Raw genomic sequence first — 23,215 nt, 5'->3', positions numbered from 1 at the left:
ATTTCAGAAACAACATGGTTAGAACTAAACTCCTCATCCTTGACTAAAATCCCTCCTTCTTTATACTCCGGATAGTTTAGTGGTCCATGATTTACTAGTTTTTACCTGAAATTCCTGTCTTTCATCATCTCAATTCTAAATTGTATCTAATTCCATTACTTAGGCTAGGTAATTCCATTTAATAGCCTTTTACCATATTTAGTAAATTTTTTTTGCAGATTCTCTTCTCTAGTCATCTGTTTCTATTTTGACCTGGATTCTCCTTATTATTTTATTTTCCTAGAATATTAAAATAACCTCCAAGGAAGTTGGTTTCCTTATTACGTTTCCACCTTCTAGTACATTCTCTACTTTGACATCCAGTAAACTTTCTAAAAATCTAATATAATCATGTCACTCTCTTACAGTAGGTATATTTAATGTGGCTTCTTTCTGCTCTAAGAATTAAGTTTAGTCTCTCTAGCCGACTATTTAAAATACATTTGTGGAAAAAGATAATAAAATAAAATATATTTGTGGTATGTAAAAATTTAAATCTATTCTTGTGCAATATCTCCAAACCAAAAAATTTCCAAATAGACACAGAAGAGGAACTATTGTACTTAACCATAACCATAGGTAAATGCTGTATCTACCACTTAGAAAGTGCAGTGGTTTTCTCGAGCTTTTCTAGTAATATAACTGATTCCTTCTGAGGAATGTCCCTTGGTAATAGGTGTCAAACATGAAATTTGTCCTCAAATGCAACAAAGGTAGAATGAAAATGAATAAAATCATAACGGGTTGTCATATGATCCATATCTTATGTATTTGGCTTCATTTGTGCAATTGAATTTATTTTTCAGTTTTGAATGGGTGAGATACGCCTATAATGGGACCATGTTAGTGTGTGTAGGCATCTTAAGTCCTCTCCATCCACCCAAAGATGAACACTCACTCACACAGAAAGTTGACATTTATTTTATTAATTATTCACCATACTGTGCTGAGCTGTTGTTTTGCTAGAATTTACCCATATTGCCTTAATTAGGTCTCCTTTTCAATTTTTAAAATAACCGATAAAGATTGGGGGTTGAGTTTTTGGTGAAGAAGTATAGGGAAGTTAACAAAGTCCTTGTATCCAAGTCCCACATGCATGGCAGTCTTCCATAGATATTATCCCACTAATGCTAATGAATTTGTCATAGAATGTGGCTTCATGAATATGCGTCTGTCCTTATCAGAAGAGACTTCTAAATTTAAATAGTCAAAAAAATAAAAAGCATTATCTTAATTCGAAATATAATTTTCAAATTGATGGATTTGGTCTAATTGATAGCACAATGGCCCTTTACCCCAGGCCTTTATTCTTGGTTGTATCCTGAGAAGCCAATGTGTATTTATCTGCAATTTTATTATAATATTTTCTAAAGATTCAAGATGCTTTCTGGATTTAATTTTTGCCAGATGATCTTTAAAAACCAGAGCAGAATTACAAATGAAGCTGCTTTGTTAAAACAACAAAGACTAAGGCTGTGGATTAGTGAAGTTGGAGACCAAATCATTATTCCAAACCAAACTTGATTGTCACTATCTCTTTAAACAACATTGTAAGACATTTAAAGATTTCTTATACATTTTAATTCAGGTGGTAACTTGATTTAAAACAACATTGATTTTTTTTTTCCTAATTCATTCTTGGTCTTATATATCAGGCTAAATATCAAAATGAATTTGAAGCTATTGGAGGCTTTCTGCATAGGGTATTACATTCTTGGAGAGGATTTCTTTCCCCCTTGCTGATTTTCATCATCTTACTGTTACTTTCATTTCCCCTTGAGCTTTAGCTTTTTAGAATTATTATTCATTCTTTTCACCATATACTCTGATCATTAACCATTTAAAACTTTATCAGGAAGAGAAGCAAGAGACTCTATGGATAATGATGAGGTTGGAAACTCTCTTGTACAACTTGTTGGCTCATATTGGAAGAAGAGTGTCATGCCAAATTATCTTTACATGCTCATGGATAATGTTCTAACAAGGGTGGATGGAGAGATGAGCATGAAAGTGTAGTTCTAATGGAAGGAATAATAGTAATATTCACCTTGGCAAAACATGCTAATGCCTTGACAAGATGCTATCTGCTCTTGCTGCTAAATTAGATGCATATTAAGTTAGCAGCCCCTATTGCTATCTACTATTTCTTTTTTTTTTTTTAAGATTTTATTTATTTATTCGACAGAGATAGAGACAGCCAGCGAGAGAGGGAACACAAGCAGGGGGGGTGGGAGAGAAGAAGCAGGCTCATAGCAGAGGAGCCCGATGTGGGGCTCGATCCCACAACGCTGGGATCATGCCCTGGGCCGAAGGCAGACGCTTAACCGCTGTGCCACCCAGGCGCCCCGAGCTATCTACTATTTCACAGGATGAACTAGAAGAGAAAGAATACACCTTTCAGAATCTACAAGTCCCTCATATGACCATAAAATAATTGCCTAGAGAATACCCATTTAACTTAGAGTTTATGGCATGTTCACTGGGTGGATTGATCTTGGACATAAAAGTGAGATAGGCAGGAGGGAATCTGTAGTTTCTACCTACCTTTAATTCTTTATACTGAACTCTGAAATAACTGAGATTTTTGCTGTTACTATTTCCTAAATGCAGAATTTCAGAGTGGAATATAGGCCTTTAATGTGAAGATACAACTATATTAAACCAGAATCATTGTCAATAATATTTGGACACGAAAATTTGGAAGATTAAACAAGTGTGAAGGTTGATCATGGAAATCAAAGAGGAAGGAGCATCAGAAGAAGGCCAGCACTTTCTTCCCACACCCCAGGCAAGTGATACTGGGGACTTCCAGTTCACAAGTAAGTATGTGTTCCCCTCTCTGTAACTCTCTGAAAATGCAGATTAGGTCAACTAAACACACATGCATGTGTAATCACAGAAACCTGGGTTCTAACAAATGCCATGAAATTATCTTTTTTTCATTTGCACTATTTATTTTGTTATAATGTGTCTATGATGTGCTTCTCATCTTTTATCTTGAGTGAGATAGATGATAGCCTATGAAATGGTTAATTATCAAATAGTAGAATCAAAGTTCTTGAATGTGTATTAAGGCACTAATAAATACTTTTCAAGTAAACCTATTTAGCATTTATATAATATCATGTGAAATTATTATTTTTTGAACATAGAAATGTTCTCTTTAAAATCAAAAGCATATAAGTTGAAAGCATTAGGGATAAATAATAAAAAAAAAAATCTGAAAGCATTAGGGTACAACGGTTACCCTAGACATGTAGATTGTCACTGCTATACCTGAGAGCACAAAGTCACATAAATAGAGCAAGCATGGAGATTTGCCAAGATTTGCATTTGGGCATTAGAATTGGTTTTTGTGCTACTCAAGTAATTAAAATCATTGGAAGAATTGTATGTTTTCTCTCATGCTTAAAATTCCAGAGTTTTGGTTTTATTTTTCAGCATGAATTCTGTCTTTAGAAAACAGTATTGGTTGGATAAATTTTCTAAGAAATTTGGTTGTCAAAGCTTACAGCAGTTGTTAATAATTTTTTAAAAAATCTACACTATTTGAAATGAACAGAAATCTAACTAATAATTGTCACTCTCATCTCTCTTGGAAAGTGTAAAATTTTTAACCATAATATTGTTAAACGTCAGCAGGAGAAAAAAATAAATGGTTACCATGCAAAAAAGTGTCAACTCTGGGGACGCCTGGGTGGCTCCGTCAGTTAAGCATCTGCCTTTGGCTTAGGTTATGATCCTGGGATCCTGGGATCAAGTCCCACACTGGGCTCCCTGCTCAGGGTGGAGTCTGCTTCTCCCACTGCCTGCCACTCTCCCCTGTTTGTGTATGCGCACTCTCTCTCTCTCTCCCTGACAAATAAATAAAATCTTAAAAAAAAAAAGTGTTAACCTTGTAAATAAAAAATAGATGGTTTTTATACAAAGAGGTGGTTCTGACAATATATTAGTAGTAAATTTAAATTGTATTTGGTAAATGTACAAGTAGAAATAAACAAGAAAATTATTTTTGTAATGTTCTTACATTTATTACCAAATAGTTTATTTTTACATAAATTTTAGTTTTGCTTCTTTGGTCACCCATGAGTTATAATAAGTGGCATCAAAGTTCTCATCCCCTTTTGTTTAGGAAGACCCTGAGCTGTGTGTGGCCATCAGATATCCACATTATCACATTATAGCAAATTATCACTCCGCACAGCCTGAACTTGCTACCTTCTAACCATTGCATGTTCCCATGCCCTTACTTTTGTTCTCAGACTTTCTCTCCACTTCACTCTAAATCATTTAGCCATGTTATTAGATTTCTTAAGAATCAAGAAAAAAGGAATAGAAACATTTATCAGAACATTGGTTTGAGCTATCAGGAATTTGGCATAATAACCACCACCATAATGTCTTTCATCACCTTATTAGGCATAGCTCTATAATTAATAATTTGCTATTTACAGCAGGCCAAAGTGGTTTGAAAGAGAAATCTTCGTAAGAGAGTACTTTTGTGAGGTCATCTTTTTTTAAGGTTTTGCCTTTGTTTACATGCATCTAAGAGAAACTAACAATTGAAAAATACCTTTTAAATGTGTCAAAGCTGCAAAAATATGTTTTTTCAGTTTCTTTATAGCTGTAGTGCTAAGTAAATCAGTCAAAACTTTAGTCATATTTAGTTCTGCTATAAAGATTATGTCCTCCCCTGAGAACCAACTGCTTATAAATTTGAACAATTAACTAAGTTAAATCTTTCTGCCAAATAATGTATTTATACGACCTGGGCAGGGTGAAGCATAGTAATATGTATTGACATATTTTTTATTATTATGAGTTAAATATCTTTAATCTGAATTTCTACTCATTATTTATAGGTATTCAGAAGACTCCAAATGAACCACAGTTAGAATTCATCCTTGGTAAGGAATTCTATCTGATTTATAGTAATAAATAGAAGAGCAATTTGTATATATAGTTTACAACCTTAGATTGCATATATCATTATATCACTGCTTATATCATTATATAATTTACAAACTTTTATGAACATTGTTCTATAAGAAACTTTCGTTCTTTAAGGTGTTATTTTGAGGTGGGTGACAAGATGGGTAAAATACATGAAAAAGTTTAAGAGTACACTTATTATGATGAGCACTGACAAATGTCATGAAATTATTGGATCATTATATTGTATACTTGAAACTAATACAACACTATATTCATTATACTTCAGTTTAAAAAAAAATAACAAAGCTGAGGGGGAAAAAAACTCATTCTATGTGATGTCACTTCCCCCCATTTGTAAGTAAAGAGAGAGAGCTGTGGAGTAGGTCAGTTCACTACCCAAGGGTATAGGGTTCAGTGGTGGCAGAGTTGTGCCTCTTAACCAGGTCAGCTGACCACAGATTTGATGCCCAGCCCTCATCCTAATACAGTGACTGGACTTTGCTGCCAATCAACATTTCTGGAAATCCATGTGTTTACCTGCTCCTTGAGCTAGAGACTGGGCTCATGTAGTCTTCCTTTGTGCCATTACGAGGTTTCTGCCTCTTCTTTTCAATGTCACATACTCAAAAATCCCCTTTCTCTTCCATCTTGATTTTGTGGACAGATCCTTAGTATTTGAGAATTTAGCAATAATTCAAAACTTTGACTTGCTTAAGCAACTTTAAAGATCTGTCACATGTAGAAATTTGTAACTTTGTCCAAGGATGAGTTAAAAACGTACACACTGTGGCCTATCCACTGCTTTAGCTAGTGAGTGGGACCTGCTCTGTGTCTGAATTCGGTATGACTGCAAAATGTCATTAGGGAATTAGCTGCAAAATGGTATTTAAAGAGGGTAAAATATGGTTCATATGAACCATTAGAGAGGGTTTTTTTTCTTCTTATGGTTCTAAAATGTTTTGAAAGCAATGAGGTTTTATAGAATCATACATACAGGTATCCAATTTCCTATTCTGAGACCAGGTATCTAAATCTTTATATATTAATATACATGTTTTATAAAGTTATGGGCAAATCGAAATATGTACATTTACTATCTATGGTAGTTTTTAGTGGTTTGGAGTCTCAATTATTCCAGGAATATATATTTTCATTATATAATTAAATAGATGTCAAATTTATATCCTTTGCTCAAAATATTACATTTTGAAGTGTAACTTATCGAGATAATAACTATACATACTTTTTTGCTTTTATTGTTTCTTCTAATAGAGTTTATTTTTAGAGCAGTTTTAGGTTCACAGCACAGTTGAACAGGAAGTACAGAGATTTTCCATATGCCCTCTGGCCCCATAAATGCATATCTTCCCCTATCAGAGTGGTACATTTGTTACCGCTGAAGAACTTCCATTGACACATCATTATTATTCTAAGTCTGTAGTTTACGTTTGGGTTCATTCTTGGTGTTGTACTTTCTATGGATTTGGATCATGTATAATGGCATATATCTATCATTAAAGTATCGTACAGAGTATCTTCATTGCCCTAAAAATCCTGTGTGCTCAGTCTATTCAGCCCTCTCTCCCCTAACCCTTGGCAACTACTGATATTTTTTTACTGTCTCCCTAGTTTTGTCTTTTCCAGCATGTCATATAGTTGAAATCATACAGTAACCCTTTCAGATTGGCTTCTTGCACTTAGTCATGCGGATTTGAGTTTCCTCCATGTCTTTCCGTGGCTTGAGAGCTCATTTCTTATTAGCACTGAGTAGTGTTCCAAGGCTGCGATGTAGCACAGATTATCTGTCCACTCACCCGCTAAGGGATATCTCCGTGACTTCCAAATTGTGGTAATTGTGAATAAAGGTGCATGCAAGTTTTGTGTACAGATAGTTTTCAACATCTTTGGGTAAATACGGGGGAGCACGTTGTTATATGGTAAGAGTATGCTAAGTTTTGTAAGAAATTTCCGAATAGTCTTGCAAGGTGCGAGTACCATTGTGCGTTCCCACCAGCAATGCATGAGAACTTCTGTTACTCCACATCCTCACCAGCACTTAGTGTTGTCAGTGTTCTAGATTTTGGTAGAATTCATTTTTAAAAAATTTTTATTTTTGTTACAAATGTAGCTGAAAGTTGCTGTTACGTTAAGGATTCTAGATTTTTTCTTTTCCCAGGTATTAAGAAACAAAAATGTGAAAACTCAAGAAACTTCTGTGGTATCACCAAAAAGCTATACTTTTTTTTTTTTTCCTAGAGAGTTCTCAGATGGTGTCAGATATAGAAAGAACTTGTTTCAGAAAGGGATCTGAGTAGCAAAACAAGCCTCTTCACTCACTGTAACTCTTACTACTTGAGCCTTTATTCGTCTCTCATTTTTAAGGGAAGAATTATTTTTTTACTATTTTACTGGAATTTCAAAGAGTAAAGATTTGTTAGAGTAACTTAGTGTATTTCAAAACACAGATAAAGCCTTCTTATTTGCATCCTGGAGAACAAGGTGAAATCTGAAGGAGGCAAAGACAATCAGAGGAGAGGCTATTAGTCAAACACGGAGGCCACCTTTCAAGAGACAGGGTGCCTAGGGCAAATATGTATCTTCTTTTTCAAGTGAAGTTATCTGTCTTGTTCAAAGACCTAGCTATATTTGTTTTGTTTTGAAAGCCCAGTCAAATTCAGTAGCAATGCTGTCGTCACTTATATTTCTGGCTTTAAATCATCGATCCAAGAGATGAGCAGCTTTGAGAATTAATTGATAATAATATTCCTCCCATTAAAAAAACTTTTCTTTTTTCATATTTATTCAGAAAAACCACTAGAATTCTTAACAACAGATAATTTTATCTTATCACATGGCAAAAAAAAAAAAAAAATGCCTTACAAGTAAACGAAATTATTTAGAGTCTTCGGGAAATTTTGTTGTTGATCCTGGAAGATATATTCCCCAAACTGTTATGCTTTTGAGCACTTTAAAACCCTCAATTGTAGCATTTCTTTAAAAAAAAAAAAAAGCCTTTTAAAAACTCTTTCAAGGACATTACAATTAAACTCATGTAGGTTTTACTGTATATTTTTTGATACTTTTCTCTTTGAGTTTTTTTAAAATCCCACAAATTCTTTAAGACTTCACCTGCTAACTAGTTAACTTCATAATAATGAGAGAATAATAGTTTCCTAAGTATTTTTTATCACTATTAAAAAATGCATATTTATTTAATCAAAAAAATAAGGCATCTTAATAAAAAACTTTTTTAAAGAATTAAACAAAGTAGAAGGCTTTTGTTCCACCTAATTTTTCAAATAGATTTTTGATATTTGATTCCTTGCCAGAATATTCAAATAAATTGAGGATTTCAATGGTCTTGCTTTTAAATTGGGAAAACAGCTTCACTAATTTCCTAGGTGTCATATTGCTTTGTATATTTTCCATTGAGGATTTGTTTCTGCCTTGTCTGTATGCCATTATAAAATCACTGTGTCTGGCAGAATTTCCTCTGCTACATCTTTATTCAAGTAAATGAGGTAGGAGATGCTTAGGCAATTGGGCAAGTTAATTGATTAAAAATGTCTTGATAACACAAGTTCAGCATTTACTGAAAAAGTGAGTATCTCAGGTCCATTGCCATTGCATTCCAATGGTTTACTGAATTTAAATTATGTAACTCACCCTTATATCTGCAACCCTGCTTCCACATCTTTTTCATTGTTTCATTTAAATGTGTTGCTACCCTTTTTATGTCCACAAAGAGAGAAATAATTAAAAACCCAAGAGAACACAGATTTTCTTACAGTTTAATAATATTGTTTTTATTTTAACAAAGTAAGCATTTAAAAAGAGAGATCATGGGGCGCCTGGGAGGCTCATTCAATTAAGCATCCGACTCTTCATTTTGGCTCAGGTCAAGATCTCAGGGTCCTGGGCTGGAGCCCTGCCTCAGGCTCCCTGCTCTGCAGGGAGTCTGCTGGTCTCCTTTGCTGTCCCTCCCCCCGCTCATTCCCTCTCTCTTTCTCTCCCTCTCTACAATAAATAAAGAAATAAGGAAATAAAAGAAAAAAAGAAAGAAAGAATAAAGAAGAGAGTCACTTCTTAAAATCTGGGTGCATTTCTTTTGAAACCATTGTGGAAAATATATAGAGAAGACTAATCTTGACAAAGATATAAAAGAACTATTAACCATTTATTAAGTTTATCCTTTCATTTATGCTTATAATGTTTACTTTTATATATCTCCATTTACTAGCTCCAAAGTCAATAGAATACTTATGAGTATGTTTTCATATTTTATGTGGATACTACATATCATAAATCCAAAACAATAGGCACTAATGTATATTAAAATAGGAGAGATGGCGTGTGTGTGTGTGTGTGTGTGTGTGTGTGTGTGTGCATGTAGTCCTTATGTTCTTTATTTGACACTGTGAAGCGATATTCTTAAAATGGTTTATACCTTGATGGCTGATACCTAATGGAAGCCAATGACCAGACATAACGGTGCATCAAAAGACACATTTTAGGCATGTCAACAGCCTCAGTGTCAATTATGATAGGAATGTAAAGACATGGATGCTGGAGTGAAATCTCTAACAATACAAATCATTCATTCATACAAATTGTATTGGGAGCATAGAAAACTTGTAAGTAAATAATTTCAGGTAGTGTTAAGTTCTATGAAGATAGCAAACAGAGCAACTGTATAGAACGTGTTTGGGGGAGAGGTAATTGACTTGGGAGATGGAGGAACTATTTTAGATATAGAGACCAAAGAAGGCCTCTGTGTATCCGAAGGAACTTAGGATATGGACACTTATTTAGAAAGTGCCCATACTGAACATAAGACCCAGGTGACTTTCTCAGCAAGAGGGCCTGGCTATAGTAAATATTTGTGCAGCAAGTAATAGGGTTGTAGGAATGGAAATACTGGGGCTCAAGGGTAATGAATTGGGTTGCTGGTTTGATCAGGAATGAAACCAAGTTAGGAGCTGATCTGGTCTTGTAGTAAAAAAAAAAAAAAAAAAAGCCTCAGAGGAAATGGTAGGATAGTGAAGAACCACTTACTGGGTGACAAGAATGCCAAGGTCAAAGCAGGACAATTGTGGGTTAGAAGGAATACTGATCCAGTGAGATCCTGACCCCATGGCCTCTTCTAGTCTCTCTCACCCCCTAACCGCAGGGTAATAGGATCAGCCCTGGCGATTAGGTGCTGCCAAGCCTCTAGTGAGCAAGAGATAGAGAGAGAGAAGGTTCAAAGCCAACAGACAGTTAAATCCCTTGCCTTTTGTAAAGGTGTTTTATCTTTTAAGAATCCATATTTAAGTTATGGGATAATTTTTTCCAGAGACTTTTTCCTCTTGAAAAAAATGTATCAACTCCTCCTATAGGTTTTATTAGTATATAAAATCAGACTAATCTGAGGCTCAAATTATTTAACAGAGCCTTGATTCATTTTTCAGTTTTCTCTAAAATCGATAAGGCTATAGCAACTGCTATAATTTCATAGTGATATAGTGAAAGCTATCACAGATAAAAATCAATAATAGACAATGTAGAAATGCATCTGTTATCTCTTCAAAATGGTCACATATCATCATACATTTTCAGACATAGTTAACTCTATTTCCATTTTATCATTTCATTTCTTGACTTTTCTGCTAAAACCTCAAATTCAGAATGGATGAAGGAAAGTACAGGGCACTGTATTTTATTCTCTACTTAAGAGTCAATCAACATGTGTTGTTTAATTTTTATAAGGAAACATATAGTTTTAAGATGGAGTACTATACAGTCATAAGAACGATCCGTCAGAGGGATATTTTATCAAACAAGAGAATATAAAAATTGTCAAAGCAGAATAACAAACTACACGTACAACATGACCCTTATTTAACTCTCTTTGTATGTACAAAAGAATAAGGTTGGAAGAATGGGTATGAGTATCTTTAACTGTGGTTATGACAAGTTAGTAGAATTCTAATTTCCTTTGTTATACTTTCTCCTATCTTCCCAAATCTCTGCAATGTGCCCATTTAAATGTCACAATCAGGTGTTGCCATTTTTAAAAAAATGGTTAACCAGAATAGCTGAACAAGAAAAGGGGCATAGCTAAAGGAGTAAAATTCTGCTCTTTATATTCAATTAGCTCATTGCATAATTAGAGAGGTCAAACTAAGACTCCTGAAATCGTTACGTGACGTTTAAAAGCTAAGCTATTTTTAGGGTCTCTGAGAATATAAGAGATTGTGTAAAGGATCAAACTAGTATAGGAAGGAGTAGTCAAAAAAGGCTTCCTAAGGAAGACTAACTAAAATCAATTCTTCAAGTAAGAAAATAGGATTAAGAATAGGAAGAGGAAAGGAGGAATTATATTTTAGACCAGGAGAGCAGCATAAGTAGATATTTGGTGTTTGGAACAAGATAAAGACTTCAAATCCAGAAAACACACATGCAAAAAGCATACACTAAGTACTTATTTATTATTATACCAAGTTACATATAGAAAGGGCAGCCATCTTGTCTTCCTTGAAGAGAAAATGGGAAATGTGTTTTCAGATTTGATTCTTGATTCATCTACTTCTGGTCTTTTAGAATAGTGGTATATATAGAAAAATTAGTGATTCCAAGTGTTTTATAAGAAATTAACTTCACATTCACTCTGTAAGCCATGCCAGTTCTGCCATACATAATGTGACTAAATAGGCAAATTGAAATTTACCACTTGTGGAAACTATTTTTTCTGTGGAAATGAAGGATTAAAAAAAAACAGTCTTGTGGATATGCAACCCACTAAACATCTATACTAGGTAAATGACATGTACCATCCTAGAATTCAGTAATTAAAATTCAGTTTTATCACCACATTATGTTATGGCACAATGACAAGATGTCTCTAGGTAGGTAAATTCAAATATTGGAGTGGCTTTCAGAAAGGAGAAGTTATCCTATTTGGTAGTTAAGCCTTTGTCCAGGAGGGTGTTGATTCTAAATACTTTGTTCTACTGTTGGATCACGTATAAGGTTATGTGTACTGCTTTTGGATTTTGTCTATAGAGCCACTATATTTCTCACAGCCTGGTTAGAAAAAACAAACAAACAACAGCAAAAACCAGAAAGTCATGTAAATTATGTGATCAGTTTTCTGTGTTCAGAATTTGAAATGTGTATTAAAATGTGCTCGGACTGACAAGCTGCACAAAAACAGTCTCATCTCTTTATAGACACGGCTTTTATAGCTTGCTAGGGCCTTCATTAACCTGCATGTCAGGTCCATTCATACTTTATGAATGGCTATAAATCAGGAATTGTTTTATATGATTCTCTAAAAGAAAAAAAATCTTCGGAGGCCAAACTTACCAATTCTTTCCTATGTTCATTTCTACTTTCCTGCTGGTCTGTGTTCTATAAATGATTATAAAGCTCTGACTTTTTCAAAGCTCCATTGGGAAAATGGAACATTCTAGTCTATCTTCTTGAATCTTTTTACCCTATTCATGGTACGATGCTCCAGCTAAAGGGAATACCAAGCACAGAGGTGTATTTTTGTATTTAATTTTTATTGATAAAATATTACTTCTTATAAGCTGTAAGATCATCTTCCAGCAGTAATAGAAGTACCTAGTAAGAATTAGATCAGACCTGTGCTTGTCCTATTTTGTTGCTTCGTCATACATAGATTGCCAATCTCTTGATTCTTACAGTATGATACTTTCCTTATAAAACATGGTTTTCCACTGAACAATAATTTGCGGGGGACCGTCTAAAGACAAGGCATTGTGCAAAGTGCTGGGATCACAGTCATAGCACAGGAGTAGCTACCATTTTCTGAGACTCTATGATACTCATGGTATTATGAAATGGTAGTTACCTCTTTACAAACAGATTGCCATGTTTTCCTCACCACAACTCCACAAGGTGATAACACTAGACATAACTACATTTATCAAGTGTTTGTTTACCATACATTGTCCTCGATAATTTACATGAATTAATTACTTTAATTTTCACAATTTAATTATGAGGTAATTGCTCTATTATCAGTCACTTTTGTTTTATAGGAAAGGAAACAGGCATAAAAAGGTCGAAAATGAGCCCAAGATTTGAACCAAAGAATCTGAGTACAGAGCATGCTCTCCTATATTGTGTTCATTTGAGAGGTAAAAAATGTAAAATTCTCAATGGTCAACTTTCCAAAGATCTTACGAAAGTTGAGTGACAAAGTCAGGATCCAAGTTGAAGGGATGCCAGGGTGACTTGGTCAGTTAAGTGTCCAACTCTCGATTTCTACTCAGGTCATGGTCTCTGGGTGGGGAGACTGAGGCCTGCATCAGGCTCTGAGCTGGGCATGGAGCCTGCTGGAGATTCTCTCTCCCTCTGCCCTACCTCCCCCCACTTCTGCTCTTTCTCTCTCATAAAAAGGGGGGGGATCCAAGTCTGATTCTGAAGCTCCTGCTTTGAACCACCAGGCTATATCCCTTTCTTATTAATTCCTGCTTTCCATGAATTTCTAGGAGGTGGTGGAGACAAACAACTAGAATGCTAGGCAGATTATGGTAAGGGCAAAATAAGGGCACACACCAACAACTATGGAAATACTGTGCAAACAGTAATTAAATACAACTGTGGAATCAGAAACAACATCTCAGGGGAAGTGGCACTTGGACCAGAAATGGGAGGATGAGCAAGATTTCAGTTGGTTTAGGAGGGACACAAGAGACAATTCAGGCAAAGGGAGTAGCAAATTTCATGAAACAACATCCTAGAGCTCATTTTCCAAGGTGATGCGTTTAATGCTCACTTACATATCCCTCTTTATTACTTATAATCCCACAACAAAAACAAATTAAGGCTCTAGGAATTCTCTTGCAATATTTTATAACCATTGCACATTTATTAGAAACTTGTTTTAAAATTCTAAATGGGGGCGCCTGGGTGGCACAGCGGTTGGGCGTCTGCCTTCGGCTCAGGGCGTGATCCTGGCGTTATGGGATCGAGCCCCACATCAGGCTCCTCTGCTAGGAGCCTGCTTCTTCCTCTCCCACTCCCCCTGCTTGTGTTCCCTCTCTCGCTGGCTGTCTGTATCTCTGTCGAATAAATAAATAAAATCTTAAAAAAAAAAAAATTCTAAATGAACACAACTTTTTACACATTGTCTATAGCTAGCAAATTGCATTTGGGTATCAGGAACAATTGAGTCTTACTGGCTTTGGGGTTATGCTAGATGAAACTCAAAGAAGGCTTAGCCATGCTGTGCCCCCGACAACTGCCTACCAATGCAGAGTTTGCGTACGGAAGAATCTTCCCTTTCTTTAAGCTATCTCAATTTTGACAACATCAGTTAATGAGCAGTACTTGTGAGGAGACATTTTCAGAACAACCATTTACCAACAGCCCAACAACAACAAAATAATAGACAACTAATAGAAGTGGATTTGCATCTCAGGCTCAGATTTCAGTCTACAGTCTGAGTGGGGAGGCAATATATCTCACCAGTTAAGAGATGGGAGTGTGAAGCCAACTGCAAGCATTTGAATCCTGTCTTTGTTTACCACCTAGCCACTTGACCTTAGAAAAATTACAGTCTGAATCTCTGTTTTCTTATCTATAAAATGGGAAGTGTATTGGTAGCTACCTTATAAGTTTCTTACTAGAATTAAATAAGTTAATGTACATAAAGCACTTAAACTAGTATCTGACATGTATTTAATGATTGGTTAAGATTTATTATTTTGAATATAACCTTGGGTGAGTACTCAATGAGTACTTCCTTGAGCAGGAGGTCAAGACTCTATTTTTGGAATAATAATTGGTATCATTTATTGAACTCCTTCTAAGTGCCAGGTATTAGGCTGTATCCTTTTCATTTTTTATCTCTGCTTCTACAACTGACCCTTTAGGTGCTTCTCGCTATTCATGTTTCACAGATGAATTCGGTTGCTTGCCCAAGGGTATAAGGCTAGGAGGTGGAAGAATATAGATTTTAACTCCAAAGGCCACGTTCTTTGTGGTTGATGATTAAAAGTGCAGGAATGGGAAAAAGAAGACAATAAAAGGCTATCAAAGACCGGCATTATGTTTTTGTACTGCTGAAATCATTAGGGATTTAACTGGAAGAAGAGAAAATGAACCAATTAGAGCTTCTTAATAGGACTGTTGTGTGGGTAGTGGTTTCTAGAGTCTCGAGATTGAATGTGTCCTGCAGTTGGAATATAACCTGTCATACTGACACCGGTCTAGATTCTAGTTTGGCCTTTTCAGGGAGTTGAGATATGTGACATCATTAATAAAGGAGAAGTATATGAGAATCAAACTTCTCTTCCCACTCCCTGTTTGCTGCAACCGTATCATTTAATTGAATTATGTTGTGATAAAGTATATCTATCCTTGTCACATTTCTTTCTGAGTAATATACCATAGGTGCTTTCAATTAAAGGAGGTCTTTCACCAGGTCTAACTTCACAGGCCAAAATTGATTCTTCACATAGATTTGGCAAATTGTGAAATTAGAGGTTTTTTTTTAAATGTTTCCTTTCCACCTTTTTTATTTGTGTCTTTTATCCATGATCAACATGCCCCATCTAGTTATTATTCTTTCTGTGTGATTTGCCTAATTACTTTCTTCCCTCCATTGTCTCATTACTGAGAGCGGCTGGTCACTGGAACAGGTCTACCTCTGCAGCATCTGTTGCTACTTACGGGTAATTGGGGAATCAGGACTACCTAGGGGCTTTGTTCATTAGGTGGTTTTCCTTTGCATAAAGTCGAAAGCCACGGAGGTTGTAAGGGAGCAAGATCCCCTGATGCTGCTGTCTGTGTGACGGAAATTGATCAGTCAGCCTTCTTGTGGAGCAGATGGTATCCAAATGTATCCTAGGCCGCCTGGGAATCATGCCGTGGGGAAGAGAAGAGACCTAGTAGAGTGCAACGCAGGATTCAAGAAAAGTCCCTTAACATTCCCACTGAGTTTTTTCCCAAATGATTCTTACTCGAGCTTTGACCTTTTGCAGTTGGCCAAGGTGGTGCTATGCCCATTTCACAGGGGAAGAAACTGACTCTCAGAGGAGTTAAGTGACTTGCCTGTGGTCTTATACCAGGCATGAGAAAGCCCAAAGCTTTTTAAGTGTTCTGCCGCTTACTCTCCTATTACCTCTACTTTACCAAGGACAAAAGATTGTTCTTGGCTGTTATCTATAGTGGTAAGGTCTCAGAAGTCCGTTGAAGCAAAAACGGTATTCCCAGGTCAAAACTTGGCCAAATTCAGGTTATCAGTTTTATCCCCACACAAAACTTAAATACCCTCTCCCTCTAAGCAATTTCACAATCCATGGCTTTTAAACCACATTTATGGGCCTTTGTTTCCAAGTCTTGCCTTCACTATTCCATGGAGCCCCCAACTCCCATCTTCAACTGGCTGGTAAATATCTCCACTTGCTCATCTAGGAGGTATTTTAAACTTAAGATAATTAAAACCTGATTTCTTGATTCCCGTTCCTGTCCCTCCCAAAATGTTGTTCCTTCATAATGCCCATCTGCATAAAAAGCATGACCATCCATTCAATTATGCCAGTCCCCAAATTTTAACCCTTTCTTGATTCTTCTTTTCCCTAACCTCACATTAAATCCCTCACCAAGTTCTATAATTTCTGTGTTGAAAGTATTTTCTGAATTTGACCAACCCTCTCCTTTGCCACTGCTGTGGTTCAATTCTGAGCAGCTAACAGCTCTCACTGGGGCCAGTGAGGGGGGTCCTCATGGGAAGCTGGCATCTGCTTTTGCCTCTGCATGGTCCCCTCCTGATAGAAGAGCCGGAGTAGTCTTTTCAAGCTATCAAAGTGATTTCTTCACTTGCCTAGATAAAATCCTCTAATGACTTCCATTTCACTTAGAATAAAGTTGAAATACCCTAGCATATTCCATAAGGATCTTGAGGAGCAGACCATTCTCACCATACTTATGCCAAACTTCTAGCTCATTATTCATCGTCCTTGGTCTTCTTTTTGCTTCTCAAACAAGCCAAACATTTGGGTCTTTGCATTTGTTGTTCTCTCTAAGCTGGCTTCTTGGTATGTTTTCGGTCACAGCTCAAACGTCACCTCATCAGAGAAGCTTTTCTCGATCCACCCTCTCTCCCAACACTCAGTTTAACCCACTGTTTAAAATTCTCACTAAATTATTATTTTAAACTTCATGTCTCGCTAGAAGAAGTCCATAAAATAGGGAACTTCTTTCTTGTTCACTGCTGTGAAACTGTCACCCAGAATCATGCTGGGTACATTTAGATGTTCAATAAATATCCATGAACTGAACGCATCCATGAACGCCATTGCTTTTTTCCTCTCACGTTTTGTCATAAAATAAATGTATATGCTTAGATATGCCCTTTAAATGTTTTGTAATTATTGTTAACACAATTATTTGTAAAAAGCAACTCATTTTAAAATTATTAATAAATACAATTATTTAACCATTGATATTTTGTTATTAACAAATTATGTTTTAGGAGGGATAGAGCCTTATTGCCCTTGGAGTTCTTCTAGAAAGAACTGACAGGAAGAATCAGTCATAGGTTGAGCTGAACAAGGGCATTCGGTAACTAGACTGTATAGCTGGTGATTACTTACCCGTGTAGAATTTTATGCCTAAAGTTCTTCACAAAGTCACTTTAAGATTCTGGTATTATGACAGCATCACGAAGCAAGCAATCTTCTTACAGAGATGCTCGTAAGAACATACATAAACAAATAGCAAGAAGCATAACAGTCAACTAAAACAGTAGAAATGCACTGGGTCTAGAGTTTTGAGCTTACATTTCGGTCTATACTACATAAACCGAGAGAAAGCAATACAAGGGCGGCATTTGAGAGCATGGGCTGCATTGCCATCCTGAGAGCATTTGAATCCTGATTCTGCTACTGGCTACCTGTGTGACCCTAGGCAATTCATTTTTATTGGGGGGAGCCTTGTGGATTAATCTGAGGTAGTGTACTTAAAGCACTAAGAATGGTGCTAGATATATAAGCGATCACTTGACGGTATTATTCTATTTATTGTCTTGGGTTAATCCCTTATCCTCTCTTAAATTCTGATTCTTCATGGGTAAGTTGTAGATTAGAATTCTTATTTCACAGGTGTTTGAGCAAATATGTGTGAAAATGAAAAATATATTATTAGTGCGTTGTTAGAAATTCATCTTGTTTTTGACGTATTGAATCAGACCTTCACAAACACTCAGTGAGAAGAACTATAATTCCCCATTTCCAGATGAGAATATTGAGACTCCATCACAAATCCAGTCACCCGGTCAGGACTGGGATCGATGACCGGGAACCTTGGATGGTTTAGTGCATAAAGAAAGTAAGAACTGTCAAGGAGACCTTCAAACAGAAGGTGTCTCATATTATCTTATCTAGTGTACCACATATCCTGGGAGAGTAGAGAAGGTGGTTCTTCTTTATTTTGAGTAGTGTAAACTACTTCTCCTTTGTTCTGAAACTTCCTGTATAGCTAAGGCTCTTCAGTCAGCTAGCAGGAGCTCTGCTCAGCTTTAGGTTTAAACTGCTGTCCTTGGAGATCCCAATTTTTCGAAGAAGTATCCTCTTTGTTTCCTTCAAATTCTGATTCTCCTAGAACCACTATCTCCTACTTTTCAAATGGTCTGATCTACGCTTTTTTCCACATAGTGTTAACTTGTGGATTTTGCTCTGAAGAATTAGACCCTTCCTGCCCTCAGACTATCCCATATTTGCTTTCTCACCTACACATACTCACTTGTCTTCTTTCTCGTGTTCTGTGTCTCCTGGATCGCGAGTCATTTCTAGCTTTAGCTTATCTGTACCAAAACCTTGTTTTATTTCCTGTGAGTCAACGATCTTGTGATGGGAGAATTGACACCCCGAAAGCTTGATTTTCTCTTCTCTACAGGAAAATCACATGTATGATTGACTCAAGAGATTCAAGAAAGATGGGGAGTTACATTCTTCAAGCTCTTCAAAACTCTCCTGCCCCCAAATGATGTTTTAGATGGAGACAAGTAAAACAAGAAGCTAACTACCCCCTCAGGACAATCTATTCCCCCCATCCCTCCTTCTCCCCTCTTATTTTCTATTTATGTAAGGCTTTAATTTAATGCTTTTAATCTAGTTATAAAATATTTGGCATTAGAGGGACAACAATTTCATTAAAAAATGATTAATTCCACATATAGATACTAAGCGCAGCACATTTATAAAAAATAATATTAACTGAAATTTAAAAAAATACCTTAATTTTAGCACCACCTCCTAAAATGTAAGGCCTTAAGTGTAATATATACAATGCAACTCCGCTAAAATATTTTGGTTTGGGAAAACATGTCTAAAAATGGCCTCATTCAGGATTTGGTGAAAGCCAGAGCGTGAGTCAATGTGTTATGTGTAAAGATGTCCAGATTGAACAACTGCTTTCCAGATTGCATGCTACTTCCTGCCCAAACAAATGGACTCTTTCAGGAGACCATCAACCCCTGGAGGCAACATTCCAGGACCCTATTTCCTTTATTTGTCCTCCCAAATACCTCCTAGACATCAATCATTCTGTGTCCTTAGAGTTCAACAGCTCTGAGTGCACTTCTCTACGCCATCCATCTTTGGTAATTCGGGCTCTGAGTTTCCTGCCACCCCTCCTGTAACTGTCTCCACCAGCCCCACTGGCCACATCTCTTGGTTTGGAGGTAAAACAGGGAAGCAGGCAGCCACTCCTTACTAACCCACATGCCCTTCTGGATGCACTGATGGACCCTCTGCTTGTCCGGATAGGAATCCTGTTGGTTCCCCTGTCGAACTGATAGTCCTGGAAGAATGTCGTCATCTTGGCCTGTGGGCAGGTAGAAGGCTTAAGGTTGTTCTCTGCATTGTTTTCTCTGACTTCTGCTATCCTAGTTCTAACACTACAAACTTCCATTAACTGACTTAGAGTATTTCTTATAGTCTTCAGAGGGACCTGCTTCCATTCTTGGAACAACGTTTTCATCCTTTCTTAAGCAGCACATATGTTCCTGCTGAAAAGAGCAACAGAAAGCTGCAAGCTCTTGTTTCTGAAGCGGAGCGTGGATTTGGAGCTTGCACACAGAGAGCCCAGTCTGAATACAGTGTCGGGTGATGATGCCAGACCAGTGTGGGGCTTTCGGCATGTAGGGTTGGATATCAAAACTTGAAGGGATGCGAGCACAGACTTGTGTGTAATTCAGCTGCTTGAGGATGGAGTCTCAATCACCAAGGTAATACGAAAACAAGACAAAATAGTATTTTCTGAGGATTGACATAAAAGAAGCTGAGGGAGCTGGGGACAAGCTGGAGAATGGGAGTCTTCTGGTACTGACAAAAGCGATTTGAACCAAATTTGTTCTTTTTATATGCAAATGTGCTGTCTTCTGTACAGCTGGCATCTTCACTGCTCCAGAGCACAGACAATCAAAGAGCATTTCCCGAGAGCACCATTGTTCCAGGAAGAGGTTGTTTTTTTTTTCTCTCTCTCTAGATTCTTCAATGATACTTAAATTCAGAACTGGTACTAAGTGGGTAGTTTATTTTCATATGTATACTGTTCCACACTAAGGAAGTGAATTTCATCTCCTCAGCCATTTTTTTTCTCCTTTTAAAAGGCCAACACGTTTTTATTTAACACACACAGAGACATGCATAAGATGTGGTATGATATATTTGTATATTATTCTGTTATGGGGGAAAAGTTAAAAAAAATTTATATCAGGACCTTCTTCCCTACAATGTGAATCCAGCTTTTTACATGAAGGAAATTAACCTAATTTATAACTGAACCAGTTATAATGAAATTTAGGAGTAGTGGTGCTCAAATCTCAGTGTAGCAAGAATTCTAAAGCAATGTTTCTATAACAAAATCTTTTAAATTCCCTCTTGCAAATTATTGCCTATATTCCTCAATAACTCTGTCATCTGCTTCCTCCCTAAGGCATTAGTCTCATCGCTTCCTCATGTTTTATTTGGGTTCTATTATCAGGGTATTGAGAGTCTTACAATTCTTGTTACAAAGCTAACTCACCATTGAACGTGCAGAGGACGAGACAGAGCAGGATGACGTTATTGGGGGGAAAATTAGACAGCTGAATACTCTGCTGTTGGTAAAAAACAATTCAATAAATATGGTCTTCATCCTTGAGTCACATGTTGTGATCCACAAATCTGACTGACTAGTAAAAAAAAAAAAAAAATTAAGAGAGAGAGACAGAATTTAGTGGAACAATGAGACAGCACCAGGCACATTGTCGTTCTGGACATGAGCTAACACAAGCAAAGTTTAAGCCCAATGCTACCTGACACGTAGCAAGTATGCAGTACATTTTGTTTCCTGCCCCGCAACCCCCATCTTCTTTGCATGCTTCACGTATTATCTTAAATGAAAACAACTTTAAAATTTGTATGAGATTAGTGTTTTATGGTTGTAGTATTGGAGCAAAAAATATAACATTATTTCAGTATGTCTAAAGAATTCTTGCATTAGGATGACTTGCTTTCTTTGTGTGTGTGTGTGTGTGTGTGTGTGTGTGCACGCATTGATTTCTTGTGGGTTTTTTAAAGATTTTTATTTATTTATTTGAGAGAGAGAGAGAGAGAGAGCACAAGCAGGGGGGAGAAGCAGAGGGAGAAGCAGACTCCCCATTGAGCAGGGAGCCCAAGGCTGGGCTTGATCCCAGGACTCTGAGATCATGACCTGAGCTGAAGGCAGACACTTAACTGACTGAGCCACCCAGGCACCCCTTAGATTTATATCTTATTTTTCAACCTTAAACACTGAATTGTTTATTTTCTAAATAACATTGTTTATTTTCTAAAACCTTAAATTAATACTGTTGGTTCATGTTATGGGGGAGTACTTCTCCTCCTTGAAGAGTCAGGCCCTGATTTTGAATTTGGGACCTTTTTTTTTTTTTTTTTTTTTTTAACTCATTGCCTTAAAAGACAAAATAAAACGAAAAAAGGAAAAGAGAAAGAGTTCCAAACATTCTAATCTTTTTATGCCAACTTCTATATATTTTTTATTTTTCGAACAAATATTGCTGATGTTGGCAGTTATGCATGGTTCACATACTCTTGAGGGGAGTATGTGTTAATTAACATCTCCCACACAACAGTTAAGGGAGAAATAACACATTTTTGTTTTATCTCTGTAAGGACTTAAAAACAACTGCTTAATTGAAGGAAAAGCTGTGGTGGCTTAGGAGAGATGTGCTCCTGACCCTAATAGTCCCAAGTCTTATAAATATACAGTGATGACTTCAATGACCTCATCTTTCAGAGTGATGAGAGAAACATATGTTGGAGAGGAAATTTGAGATGGCAGAAGAGAGAACACAAAGGGAAAATGCCAAATGAGAAGAATTACAGAAAGTAGCCTTGATTAGCTGAAAATATGCTAAAATGAACAGGCCTGCAAGATGTAATGCTAGACTCAATGAATTAAAGACTCTCAGAGGTTCTACAGAGAATACTGAATGTGCATAGACTGTAGACGTTAATGGCCGTAATCAGTCAGTATGGTATCGAGCCACAGTTTTCTAAGAAGCAGTCTTCGGAAAATACATAAAAGTGAATCGAGTATTCCCAACTACTTAGGAAATTCTCATTTTGTGGATATTAATATGAAGCAGGGACAGTGTGCATTCTGCCATTTTACTGCACACAACTGAATTATCATGGAATGCAGTGTCCTGGGAACGAAGCGGTATTGTCTTCTGAACCCACCCAGGGGATCCGAATTGTAGAGGTTGGCAGCCTAGGCTTCAAAAAATTGTTGTCTCAAAATTCTGGAGAGAAAAGAAGAATAAAGAACAGAAAGGAAGAAGAGACTAAAAACAGGAAAGCATTTTATACGTGTTATACTGGCAAAGCAATTAGAAAGAGAGGCTATTCAGCTTTTTAAGTGTTACATTTTTTAAATGTATGTCGTAAATTTGTATAATCTCGATTTAATCACTGGTATAGGATGGTAATTGTGAAACCATATAATGGAGTACACAGTAATTTATTGGACTGGAAACATAACCCAAATTGGCTTATCAGTTGATTAGTGGCATCTAATTTTCTAGAGTACAAGGAGAAAGATATATATGTGACATTTATAAGAAACCTGAACGAACAAAAAGAATTTGAGAAGTAAATTTAAAAAAACCAACTGTATTCTAGGCTGCAAGAGTCTTTCCCACAGCCTTGGGGGAAGCGGGTGATCCTCTTAGCCATGG

The 23,215-nt window shown here is 36.5% G+C and overlaps 1 protein-coding gene across 5 annotated transcripts in view; it reads left to right on the top strand.

Annotated features, from left to right (window-relative positions):
• INPP4B (inositol polyphosphate-4-phosphatase type II B) overlaps nucleotides 1-23,215 on the top strand; it is a 738,855-nt gene that overhangs the window by 378,909 nt on the left and 336,731 nt on the right. For all 5 annotated transcript variants that reach the window (XM_057310095.1, XM_026499399.4, XM_057310094.1 and 2 more), the window contains 2 exons: nucleotides 2,650-2,858; nucleotides 4,902-4,946. In XM_057310095.1, the coding sequence (XP_057166078.1) occupies nucleotides 2,768-2,858; nucleotides 4,902-4,946 (136 nt within the window). In that variant the 5' untranslated portion in view covers nucleotides 2,650-2,767. The remainder of the gene's footprint in view (nucleotides 1-2,649; nucleotides 2,859-4,901; nucleotides 4,947-23,215) is intronic.

This window comes from Ursus arctos, unplaced genomic scaffold (assembly GCF_023065955.2).
Source record: "Ursus arctos isolate Adak ecotype North America unplaced genomic scaffold, UrsArc2.0 scaffold_11, whole genome shotgun sequence".
Classification (NCBI taxonomy): domain Eukaryota; kingdom Metazoa; phylum Chordata; class Mammalia; order Carnivora; family Ursidae; genus Ursus; species Ursus arctos.
Note: the sequence above shows the minus strand (reverse complement) of the source record. Positions and strands in the feature narration are given on the sequence as shown.